Source organism: Lampetra planeri, chromosome 44, assembly GCF_965212315.1.
Source record: "Lampetra planeri chromosome 44, kcLamPlan1.2.h2, whole genome shotgun sequence".
Taxonomy (NCBI): domain Eukaryota; kingdom Metazoa; phylum Chordata; class Hyperoartia; order Petromyzontiformes; family Petromyzontidae; genus Lampetra; species Lampetra planeri.
In genome coordinates, this window is record NC_136150.1 from 2,650,277 (window position 1) to 2,663,305 (window position 13,029).

The 13,029-nt window shown below is 49.7% G+C and overlaps 1 protein-coding gene across 6 annotated transcripts in view; it reads right to left on the bottom strand.

Moving 5' to 3' along the window:
• Positions 1–12,802, bottom strand: part of ST7 (suppression of tumorigenicity 7) — a 94,028-nt gene extending 81,226 nt beyond the window's left edge. For 4 of the 6 annotated variants that reach the window (XM_078614361.1, XM_078614357.1, XM_078614358.1 and 1 more), the window contains exons 1-2: positions 12,617–12,802; positions 8,562–8,585 (exon numbers count right to left, since the gene is read on the bottom strand). In XM_078614361.1, coding sequence (XP_078470487.1) covers positions 8,562–8,585; positions 12,617–12,767 — 175 coding nt within the window. In that variant the 5' untranslated portion in view covers positions 12,768–12,802. The remainder of the gene's footprint in view (positions 1–8,561; positions 8,586–12,616) is intronic. The other 2 variants (XM_078614362.1, XM_078614359.1) reach the window with 1 other exon arrangement.
• Positions 12,803–13,029: the final 227 nt, after the last annotated feature.

Consider the following 13,029-nt stretch of genomic DNA (forward strand, 5'->3'; position numbering starts at 1 on the left):
CCTTTAAACCCCCACGCGCTGAGCCTGTTTACCCCAAATGTGCCCGTGCATGCTTTCCATGCACGGGCACATTTGGGATCTACGGATGAAACGCGCCCTACAAACGTACATTATCGTTATTATTATTAAAAGATTAACATTTACTACAGCACGCGTGAGTGTATTTGCAACGTTTTTACCGCGATCGTGTTTTTCACCGCAACTTGACAACAAAAATGATCCACTCACTTTTTGCTGGAATTGCCAATGAAAGAAATAAACGTGCAACTCTCTGGTGTCAAGATCGCCGTCAGCCGAACCAACGGCAAACGCCGGAGTCAAAGTGATTTTCCTGCTCAAATGAGCATTAAGGAATCGGTGCTTATCTTACAAGCGAGTTGGTGGAAATTACAAAGGCCTATGGTGGGCGGTGAGCTTTAATCTTATCTTCAGGACAACTTCTGTTGACTTCCCCCACGAAGTTGTATGTACAGTAGAACCCCGCTTAACGACCACCCCTGTTAACGACTAATCGCTTAACGACAGGCCCCCATAGAGCCCAATGTGTAGTATATAGTAGTGTATAGTGTAGTGTATAGTACTGATAGGAACCTCCTGGTTACACCAGCCCACAGGGGATTATTGTGTCCGTCCGTTGTGCAGGGAGGGAGGGGCTGGGTGGGGACGGGAGGGGTTGGGTGGGGAGGAGAGGGTGGAGAAGGGCTGGGTGGAGAGGGTGGGGAGGAGCTGGGTAGGGAGGGGAGGGGAGGGTGGGGAGGAGCTGGGTAGGGAGGGGAGGGTGGGGAGGGGCTGGGTGAGGAGGGTGGGGCTGGGTGGGGGGTGGGAGGGGTGGGGCTGGATGAGGAGGGGAGGGGCTGGTCACCCCGTGGTGCCCTTTTAAAACTCAACGTTTAACCTACTCACGCCGGCTTGTGCCCGCCCTCACAGTCGGCCATATTTGTGGAATACGCCACGCCGCCGTTGACCCTGGCCATTGACCGAGCAACCCAACGTTCCTACCAGCTCCCTCCGCAGGAATGTGTTTGTGTATAGTGTAGTGTATAGTGTAGTGTATAGTGTAGTGTATAGTGTAGTGTATAGTGTAGTGTATAGTAGACGGGCCTCCATATAGCCCAATGTGTTCCCTTACTGACCATTCCCCTCTTAACGACGGGCTGTATTGTCCAGTAATTATTAATTAATGCATTGATTAACCGTGTTTCTTGTAATAGTTTGTGTTTATAATGTTGTTAGTATCTTTACGTATTGATATCCATCATTTTAATATTATAAAGTTAGTTTTTTGGGGTGAAAAAGGGGTAACTTTCGATGCCATCGGAACGAATGAAGCCTTTAACGTGTATTTCCTTTACTCGCTTAATGACCAACATCACTTAACGACCGTTTTCGTGTGAACCAATTACCGTCGTTAAGAAGAGGTTCTACTGCAAAAGCTGTCAACTCATCCAGTTTACCCGTATTCTTGTATCGACTAATTGAGTTTTCATGTCCATACGGCGTACAGCCCGTTTCAATACGGGCAAAAAACAATGTGTCTGCTTGTGTTTCTCCCTTGTGATGTAGGATGAACGTGGAGATTAATAAAGGGCACGGGGTGACCAATAAGCTCTGAATTGGTCTGTAAGAAGGTAGGGCACTGAGAAGGGGTTGACAGGTTTGTAGTGTCGTTCATCGGCTCAGGAGGATGTGAACTCGTAACCTTTCCAATGTGGAGCCGCTCGCTCCACCGTTGAACCGTCGAGCCGGCTACGTGGCAAGAGGCACTGCCGGCAGGTTCTGCTTAAATATGTTCTAAGTATATACAGAAGGAATTTCACTACCAGGCGCGTGACAGTTGTATAATTGATTTATTTACGTGTAACGATAAACATTACTGACTTCTGGGTATACAGTAAACTCGGGGGACGTGAATAACACCGGAGTTATAATGGAAAATGCGTGTGTGTGTCCGTACTCAATGCTACATTCATTCGTTCAAGCAAGCCTGACTGATGGGGAGCGGGAGCGAAACGGTTAGCCAGTTGCGCTACGAACCCGGCGACCCGAATGTGTGTCTTGTGTGTGTCTTGTGTGCGTCCTTGTGTGTCCGTGTGCATTCGTGTGCGTCCGTGTGCGGCTGTGTGCGTCCGTGTGTATCAGTGTGCGTACGCGTCTCCGCGCCCGCGTGCGAGTGTTACTCGTGTGCGTGCGTCCGCGTCTCTCTGTGCACGGTCCCCCTGGTTCGTTTCTCCAACTGAGCATTCGCAAACCGAGGCAGCGGAGAGGGCTGGGGGTGCCGCACTGTGCCGTGGCCAATGGACAAGGGGCGGGAGGTGGAGGCCTGGATCGCCCACTTAACGCGTCATTTGTGCGTGTTGTGTTTTTTTTCCCTCCGGGAGACATCGATTTGCATACCCGTCAACCCCTTATCAGCGCTGCCTACCGTATTACAGACCAATTCAGACCTTATTGGTCACCTCTTGCCCCTTATAAATCTCAACGTTCATTCAACAACGTCCCATCACAAGGAAGAAACACCAACAAATAGACAATTTTTTCGCTCCGTATTGAAACGGCTGTACGCCGTATGGACCTTCAAACTCAATTTCCCTGTACAAGAATACGGGGTAAACCATACCGTGTTGACAGGCGTGGATTTGCCCCTCAGTAGATTCGTGTGCCGTGTTAGATTGGCCTTCAACAACTGTATCATGCAAATCCTATTTGCACCACACGGTGTGATGTTTTCCCCATCTGTTCCCATTGAAACTAAACGTAATACTATACATTTTTAGTTTCTCCTGATAAGGAAGACACTTTTACCATCAATTTGAGGATTGACTATCCATTCTACAATTCTTTACACCTCTAACAATCGATGAGATGAAGTGATATATATCTTATACTCCTACCTAAAATCGGATCGAGGAATAGACATCCAACAATGCGTGAATCATTCAGTCCGACTGCTCTGCCAAAAATCCTGTCCACAATACCACACACACACACAGAAGCCACCTGCCCAGGTGATCTGCTGAATGCAAGCACCTAAACACGGTGTCTCCTGTGCAAGGCGCTGCGGCTCAACAAAATCTCTTTTGGTGCAGCAAACCAGCTGTCGACACAGCACATGTTCTGCACAATACAGCGTGCCACGACGAAGGAGGAGTTTTCGTTTACACATCTCATCGGCCGCACTTTTTTTACCAGGTAAGGCCCACTGAGCTGTTTTTTCAGAAGCGACCTGGCCAAGACAAATGATAGCTTGAGGAAGTAGCTTATCATCACGTGTAAATTTATAGCAGCCAAATGCAGAGGGAAAAGCCGGATGACCCGGAGAAAAATCCACGCGACCACGGGGAGAGACACACGCAAACTCCACATATACAGTAGGCGTCAGGGTTGGAATCGAACCCACGACCTCCTGTATACCAGGCGAGGTAGTTAACATCTTGCCACCATGACACGGTCTTCTGGGAAGTGCATAATTTCAGCAGCATTGGTTCAACGCGCATGCAAACTGTCGGCCGGTTTCGACATGCAATGTCTCAATAGCGGAGTCAGCCTTCAGTAAACCAGAACGTCTGGTAGTCCACCAGCATCGGTCCTAGAAAGCCTGACCCTCCTGACGAGAGGCTGCAAGTTGAAATCGATCCAGAGTTTGATTGTGCGCTGAACCAACGCTGATGAAATTATGCATTCCCAGAAGCCCATGTGGCCGATGGCAGGGACAGATATGTGAAGGTGCATTGTCTCTTTCTGGTTGGCCCATTGCTCTTATTTAGTGGTTCTTAACCTTTACCGCAGCCTTGCACACCCACCCTTCGGTTCTGAATCGTAAAAAAATATATGTTAATAACTACGTAGGTTTGATGAAACAACGTAAGTTGTCACTTACGTACCCGTGCTTAATTTGTGTTTTTCGATGATTAACTAACGTTCTTTAAAAAAGAAAATCTGGCCATGTCTCGCACGCCCAGAGAAAGGGCATCTCGCACCCCCAGGCAAAGCACTAATGCTCTTATTCGATGCATTGTTTCATATTGTTGTGCAGTTTTACGCTTTTTTTCTCTCGCTTTGTGCAAAAATAAAAACCACCGCACAATGTTATCGTGTTTTTGTCTATCGTTTGTTGCTGTTATTATAATATCAATTTTATTATTTTTCTATCTACGTGGCTTTACCGAAAGACCCAAATAATATGAATTCCCACAGTCACAAAAGCTTTAAGTCAAGATTTAATGTTATGCTATCCTGCGCGATGAGCATAGGCGTGAGAGGACATGTTATAACGGGCGCGTGCTGCCACGCGTACCTTTCTTTGCACGGTCGAATGCCACCAAAAATAAACCGGCACACACACGTCACGAACACACGTTCGTAGAAAAATGGCAGGGCTGAACCGTTAAAGTGTCGAAAGTGAAAACTTGCATTCCAACCCCATATTGATCACATCCCAAAGACAAATAAATTAAAAGCAATAGTTTTTATACAGAATCAAAACATTGGTTTTCCCCCATACGATTGCGCCTGCAAATTGTCCAAGCCCTCATTGTACCACTCTTTTGACAACTGTGACGCTGCTACCATACAGGACCTGCCATTGTGACCTCTACTTAAATCTTGACTTCTACTTAAAATCCAATCTCACATCACTTGATGGAAGAAGAAATCTACATGGGTCACTGTTCATCTATAAAATTCTTATTGGCAAAGCTGCGCTAGACTTAGCTAAATCATTAACCCCATTGGCAAACCCAAGAAACCTCAGATGTCCATCGAATTGCCTTTTAAACACATTCCTGCAGAGGGAGCTGGTAGGAACGTTGGGTTGCTCGGTCAGTGGCCAGGGTCAACGGCGGCGTGGTGTATTCCGCAAATATGGCTGACTGTGAGGGCAGGCACAAGCCGGCGTGAGTAGGTTAAACGTGGAGCTTTATAAGGGCACCACGGGGTGACCAGCCCCTCTCCACCAAGCCCCACCCCTCCCACCCCGCCCCTCCCCACCCTCCCCGCCCCTCCCTCCCCGCCCCTCCCTCCCCTCCCCACCCAGCCCCTCCCCACCCAGCCCCTCCCCACCCAGCCCCTCCCTCCCCACCCAGCCCCTCCCTCCCCACCCAGCCCCACCCAGCCCCTCCCTCCCCACCCAGCCTTTCCCTCCCCACCCAGCCCCTCCCTGCACGACAGACGGACACAATAATCCCCTGTAGGCTGGTGTAACCAGGAGGTTCCTACCAGTACTATCCCAAGAACAAGAATAGGAATGGGTGACAACGCCTTTGCCGTTGCAGCACCAGCATTTTGGAACAACCTCGCGTCCTCCCTCAACATTGTAAATCTTCCTTAAAAATCTATCCTGAAACAGAAGATTAACACTGTGTGATATGACCGCATTTGCAAATGAGATTTGTAAAGTTTAATCCTTTCCCGTGTATCGATAGTTACATTTTTACGTGCAAGTGTACTGAGTGACTGCGTGTTGCGTTGGTGTGGTCTGAGACCGCTGTTGATTTGCTGCCTTGCCAAACCTTGGGAATTTGTGTACTTATGCAATTTAAACATATACAGTACTGGATCTATTTTTACGTATATATATATTTTGTAATTTGCTTTCCTTTCCTGTATTTAGCACTCCGATAATTTTTTTTTGCCATCGTTTGTTGTTCTAACTTTATGACCTCCCTCTACTGGACATGTGCGAAAGGGAGCTTGAGAGCTCATGGGATCCCTCCAGGGAAGAAAAAATAAATATTCTGATTCTGAAGCTGCACTCACACCGACAGTGAATCCCTGGCAGGAGACGGAAGAGTGCTGCTCCCTTGAGCTGTCAGCGCGGCCCCGTACGCATGACACGGGTCGGGCAGAACAGCGCAGAGACCATGTGGCAACACGTCACAGGCAAGGGTCAAATGCTCCCTATACCCCCCCCCCGCACCGTGTGCCTCCCCCGTATTTGAGGGCATGGCGCAGAGACCACCAGGTTATCAGAGCCCAATTCCGCTCTGGTGAAGAGCGAATGGCGCAAAGACCGCCAGGTTATCAGAGCCCAATTCCGCTCTGGTGAGGAGCGCATTGCGCAAAGACTGCCAGGTTATCAGAGCCCAATTCCGCTCTGGTGAAGAGCGAATGGCGCAAAGACCGCCAGGTTATCAGAGCCCAATTCCGCTCTGGTGAAGAGCGCATTGCGCAGAGACCGCCAGTTTATCATAGCCCAAAGCCTCTCTAGTGCAGAGCGCATTGCGCAAAGATCGCCAAGTTCTCACAGCCCAATGCCTATGGTGCAGAGCACGTGGCACAGAGATTTCCAGGCTCTCACAGGCAAAACACACACACACACAAAGCTACGTGTGTAGCGTGCCCCCTCCAGCTGCTTCCTGGATTCTGCCCAAACAGCTCTGCAAGCACCTCCAATAGAGCTCCCTGCACAGCTGTGCATTCGTTTCCCAGGTATACAATGGGTGGCAGGGAGCCACTGACCTACTAAGACATGAACTTGTCAGCACAGGACCATCAGACGTTCTTTACTTGCGAGACTGACAACCTTCGGTCAGCTGATTGTAGCAAGTACTGTGGCGATACACAATCCCTTTTGGTCTGCGATGTGGGGCTTTCTCAAGTGTTGTGGGAGCGCGGGGTGACCGGCTGGTTTGCCTTCTGCGCCGTGAATGGATCGTGTAGGGAAACGTGAAACAGCTCCGGCCACGTTCTAATGAGAGTCACCATCTCTTAGCATCACAAGCACGGTGGCCTTTAAATCAGTGGAAGGACATCTATGCACCTCCGATTAGCACGGTTGGCTACGTACGATGGGAAAGAGGTTCAACGTGCATTCGCCAAAAATGTGCTACACGCTCCCGCAGCGCTATGGGGGATTGCACACCCGCGCCGACGCGCCAAACGTAATTCTGGAGGAGTGGAGATCTCGGGAGGTCAATCGTGAGATGCTCACGCAGAGGCGACGGCTTCCTTTCCATAACACCGTGGATGAGCGGACGCTTTCCCCGTTGGAAGTTCACTAACGGATGTCCACTCAACCCCAACCTCCGCGGGCTGTCAGAAGCGCACTTACAAGGGTAATCTCACGGCAAAGGTTATAGAAGCCAAAACGGTGTGATTCTTGAATGAGATGGTCAGCCGAACAGACGCTTGCTGTTTGTGTTGAAAGTCAATGCAGGTTTGCTTTGCCAATAAAATGGCCCTACCATGGCAATGTGGAACTTTCATTTCTATTTCAGAGCTGTCAACGCATGCCAACAACGCCGATTGCTCAAACGAATACACTTTAAAGTTATAATAGATTTATAGCAAAGGTGTACTGCCAAACACTTCATATGCAAATTGAATTAAATGCAAGTTGTACAAGAATCGGCATTAGCAGTGGATTTCAAGGTACCTCCTCGCTTAACGAAATTCACAAAACACATTTTCGCTACAACGCCGATTCTTCCAATTAGGGAACGCTTTTCGAACAAATGCGGAAAGCGCCCTCCTTATAACGCGGAAGGCGCCCCGTTATAACGCGACCTCTCTGCGCGGTCGGCAATGGAACTACTTTCTCGAGCTGCGGGGCTGAACGGAATGAACAGTAACGCGGAATGATACAGTAGCGCACCGGCCTAACCTTATCTCAGTTCAATGCCCCGCCACGTTTTGACTTGCAGGCCGGGTTTACAGTGCAAGCTTACGATTCAGTAACTCGCAGGTTTTCGCCGAACGCGACACTTTTTAGAACCGCATCTACTGCTGCGTTAAACGAGGGAACTGCTACATACATGTTCACGTGAGCAAGGGTCCACCAAACGGGGAAAGACAATCAGTGCAGCGTCTCCTGGTGCCGTGAAGGAGCATTATACATGCTTTATATTCGAACCCATGTGGAGTAGCATTAAGGGCGGTCTCACGTTCAATTGAGATGTCAGCTGTGCTCAAGAACAGAAACCCGGTAACATTTTGAGCCGAGCAAAACAATAAAACTAAATGTTATATTTGTAAACAATCATAACAATGAGACACCCTCTGCTGTAAAAGGTTGTTTTCTAGATATTCGCGATGCAAGGGTCACACTCAGCAAGCGGTGCAAATGAACGATTTAGCAAGAGTGATTTGTGTTAAAATTGCATTGCATTTCGTTATAGCGGGAAAAGCACAGAAAGCAGGCTCAGATTGAGGTGATTCGAACTTCGCCCCATTTCTCTCGGACAATACCACGTGGACGGTGCCAAAGACAGCAACAGGCAAGATCAAGTTGATAGTCGAAACGCGTCGCACAGTCGAAAGTAGAACATAATTTTGAGTCGTGAGTGTTAAAACCCTCTTCTTAGGTTTTTTCGGTAAAGTCACGTAGAAAGTAAAATAAAAAAAATCACGACGTTTCGGAGGCAACACAAGTCTCCGTCATCAGGTGGGACCGTCACAGCCAGATTAGCTGCATCAAGGTTAAAACCCTTCCCGTGGAAATTGGCAATAGCAACCACCAGATGACGGTGGTGGGTGGTGATTTTGTAGATAGTTTTTTAAGCAATCGGCATTATGCGCAATGTTTCAAGCTGTGGTTCTTCGTAACTTGGGGTGCACGAACTCACTGGTGGGATGTGAGATGCTCCTTTCTGGGGGAGGGGGGGGGTGTGTGCGAGACGTGGGCAGATTTTTTTGTCAGAAGATAAATCATCGAAAACGCAAATTAAGCAACGGGCACGTAAGTAACAACTTACTTTGTTTCATCAAACACTATGTATTAATTAACATTACATTTTTTTTTAACGATTGACAACCAAAAGGGGTACAAGGCTGCAGCAAAGGTTTAAGAACCGCTGGCTTAACGCCTCGAGTCTTCGTGCGTGATCAGCGTTCACAAACCCTTAGATTCCACCCCCCCCCCCCCCCGCTGTATTCCCTGTATTGGGACATATTTTTGGACATAATGTCTCCTGTCTCCGTATAAACCCTCTCTCTAGGTATTATATTAAATCCTCCCACTCGTTTACAAATACGCTTCCCCGTGTCCCCCACTCCTCCCGCCCTATCCAATGTGCCTGGGCTAGCTGCATCAATCGGGTCGTGTTCCTCTGCTGCTTGCCTTGCAGAGAGACAGAGAGAGAGACAGAGAGAGACAGAGAGTCAGAGAGAGAGACAGAGAGAGAGACAGAGAGAGATACAGAGCGAGGGGTCGAGAAGGGCTGGGTGCAGATGCAGCACTTGTAAAAAAAAATTACATTAAAATTATAATTTTACAAATATTACATAGAAAACATAGGGGGAACATAGACATGGAGTAGGGAGAGAGGGGGTAGAGAGAAAGGGGGGGTAGATCGAGAGAGGGGGGTAGAGAGAGGGGGTAGAGAGAGAGAAAAGGGGTAAGGAGAGCAGAGCGTGAAATCTTTGTGAAATATTTCATTTAAAAAGGAGGGGTGGGTTTTACATAAAGCATTAAAAAAAACGAAATGATGAACGAAACAAAGTGCCGACTACACCGAGCATCTTCTTGTTTCCTCTGATCGTAAAAAAGAGAGAGGTCTTTTTGATTTAAAGCTTTCGCGACTGCAGGGATTCATATTCTTGGTTCTTTCGGTAAAGTCGAAACGTCGTGAGAATTTTACTGTTTTATATTTGTATTATTTCATTATTTCCCTTCTACGTGACTTTACCGAAAGAACCAATAATAAAAAAGAGAGGTCGTTCGAGTGTCTTGACTGTAAGCAAATATAAACTTGACGGAAAACCCTTGAATATCGCGGGTTTATCGTTCACGGGTGTCGACCAATCGCGGGCAACCAGCAAACCGGTTACTCCCCACACCACACACCCTCGTGGTTCAAGAAGCGCTGGGTGGGGACGTGGGGGGCGAGGTTGACGTTTCCCGGCTGATTACGGTATTCCTCGTGGCGTGCCCACAACCACCGCAGTGGTAAAGATGGGGGGTGGGTCTCTAATGGGCTGGTAACCCCTTACACACACAGAGCATTTCATTATCAAGGGGGCGGACTATCAAGGGGGCAATGAAGGAGTAGGTGGGGAATGGATGGTTGGACCTAAGTAAGAATGTGCCGGAGGCCCTAGACTCGAGAGATGCTGATCATTCAAATACTTTCTATGACCTCCCCAGGCATTGTCTCAAGTGGCATATGCTGTGATTAATGGTCTAGGCGGGGGTGAACTACAAATGATGATCACATAGCATTGTGGCTAATCAGCGTTGGACTACGCAAATACATCGTGGACGCTGATAGCGCTCCAATCCAAGGCATCTTCATCCAGGATATATCCGCTGCTAGATGACGATGCTGCCTTTTCCGTATTCGGCAGAGATCTGGCTCACGAAAACAACTCAATCGGCATTCGGGAGGCAAAATCGGCCTCCCAAGCAGCAAAGGCGGGTTGCGTGAGCGAGGCTCACAACAACGAGCAGAGCTGTGGGGCGGATAAAAAGAAAAACACACGGCACAACGTCGGCAGCAGTGATGGGAGCAAAATTAAAACCCATAACATCTGTGATGTGAGATCAGGACATAATCCTGGATCACCTCCCCGAGGTCGAATCAAACTGAAACGAGCGCGTTGCATAACACGGCCCTCCTCCTGGTGCGGTGTTGTAAAACTCTAGCAGCTGGGGAGACAAAGGCGGTCGGGCGTGGTAAGCGGCCACACCAACACAACGCGTGGTGGGGAACCATAGGGTTTTGTCTCTCCTACAGCAGCAGCAGGGGGGGGTTCTCCTACAGCCTGTGCATGCTACACAGCGGGATGATGTCTGTGTGATGATGATGATAGCGTGCCAAGTTAAAATTAATACCGAGGGGGTACGAAGCGCGTGGAAGTTGTTTAGGAAGCACGCGGAGTCGCCGGCACACGGGTGAAGACGTGCATGAGTGACAGTATATGAGTGACAGTATATGAGTGACAGTATGAGACAGTGTGTGTGTGTGAGAATGTGTTAGGGGAGCGGTGGTGCAGCGGTTAGCACGCTGCGATACAAACCCGGCGACCCGGGTTCGATTCCCGCTCACGGCCAACATCAGTGACGATTATCTGAACCGGTCCTGGGCCTCCCCTAGGTCGACTCAGCCTCAAATGAGTACCTGGTGCGTGGTGTTGGCCATCCACCCCCTCGTGTGCCGTGCCGGACCGCATAGGTGCTCGCTAACAGCACTTGCCCCTACAGTCTAAGGCTACACGGGGGATCTTTGTCTTTGTATGTGCGGTAGTGCAGCGGTTACGAACCTCGGCGACTCGAGTTCGATTCCCGCTCACGGCCAATACCAACCTCAAATGAGGAGGTGCTCGCTAACAGCAGCTGCCCCAAGAAGCAAGTTTGAGTAAATGAATGAATGAATGTATGAGTGACAGCGGGTAAGAGTGAATGAGTGACAACAGCTATGAGTGTATGAATGAGAGCAGGTAAGAGTGAATGAGTGAGTGAATGAGTCACAGTAGATATGAGTGAATGAGTGACAGCAGGTATGAGTGAATGAGTGAGTGCATGCGTGAGTAAGTGACAGCAGGTATGAGTGAATGAGTATATGAATGAGAGCAGGAATGAGTGAATGTATGAGTGACATCAGGTATGAGTGAATGAGTGAGTGAATGAGGGACAGCAGGTATGAGTGAGAGAGCCAGTGAGAGTGAGTGTGTGTGTGTGAGAGAGCTGTATAAAGTGTATGAGTGTGAGAGAGCTAGACAGAGTGGGTTCGAGCCAGTGAGAGTGGTGTATGAGTGAGTTTGAGCCGGGGAAAGTTTTGCATGAGTAAGAGTCAGGGAGAGTGGTGCGTGAGTGAGACCCATGCAGAATGGTACACGAGTGTGTACCATTCTGCATGGTGAGTGAGAGTCAGGGTGAGTGGTGTACGAGTGAGTGAGAGTCAGGGTGCGTGGTGTACGAGTGAGTGAGTGAGAGTCAGGGTGAGTGGTGTACGAGTGAGTGAGAGAGTGAGAGTCAGTGTGAGTGGTGTATGAGTAAGTGAGAGTCAGGGTGAGAGTGGTACATGAGTGAGTGAGAGTCAGGGTGAGTGAGTGAGTGAGAGTCAGGGTGAGTGGTGAGTGAGTGAGAGTCAGGGTGAGTGGTGTATGAGTGAGTGAGAGTCAGGGTGAGTGATGTATGAGTGAGTGAGTGAGACCCAGGGTGAGTGGTGTACGAGTGAGTGAGTCGGGGTTGTGAGTGTGCTAAGAGCTCTCAGTGTTGCCCGGACCGCGTCTCTCCTCGTGCGCGCTCCCTCGCTCCCTGTCTCTCTGTCTGTGTCTCTCTGTCTGTGTCTCTCTGTCTGTGCATCTCCCTGTCTCTCTGTCTCTGTCTCTCTCTGTGTCTCTGTCTCTCTCTGTCTCTCTGTGTGTGCGTCTCCCTGTCTGTCTCACTGTCTCTGTGTCTCTCTCCGTCTCTCTGTCTGTGCATCTCCCTGTCTCTGTGTCTCTCTGTGTCTCTCTGTGTCTCTGTGTCTCTCTCTGTCTCTGCGTCTCTCTCTCTGTGTGTGCGTCTCCCTGTCTCTGTCTCTCTGTGTCTCTCTGTCTCTGTGTCTCTCTCTGTCTCTCTGTCTGTGCGTCTCTCTGCTCACTCACGCGTGGAGGCGACCGAGAAAGACAACGCGCGAACGATCGAACGAGCGAGCGCGCGCGCGCGTGAGGCAAAGATCCACCCCGACGGACCCACCCGTGTTGATGTTCTCGTTGATCCTGAGCGGGGCTCTGAGGATGTAGACGAGCAGCAGCACCATGAGGAACCAGAGAGCCCACAGGTAGCTCCAGGACCACGCCAGCGTCGCCTTGGCGCGCTCCACCAGACTCGCGGCGCCCTCCGCCATCTCAGCGGGCGGCGCGCGGCACTGTGTGACGTCATCGCGGCGGTGGCGGCGGTGACGTCATCGCGGCGACGATTAATTTTGTCGTTGCAATGACGTCATCGCGGCGGCGGCGGCGGCGATGAGGTTTTGTTGTCGCTGCGGTTGAAGTCGTCACGGCGGCGATGAGGTTTTGTTGTCGTTAACGCGGGGGGTGGGGGGGGGGGTTGCGGTGACGTCATCGAGGCGATGAGTTTTATTTTCGTTGCGGTGACGTCATCGCGGC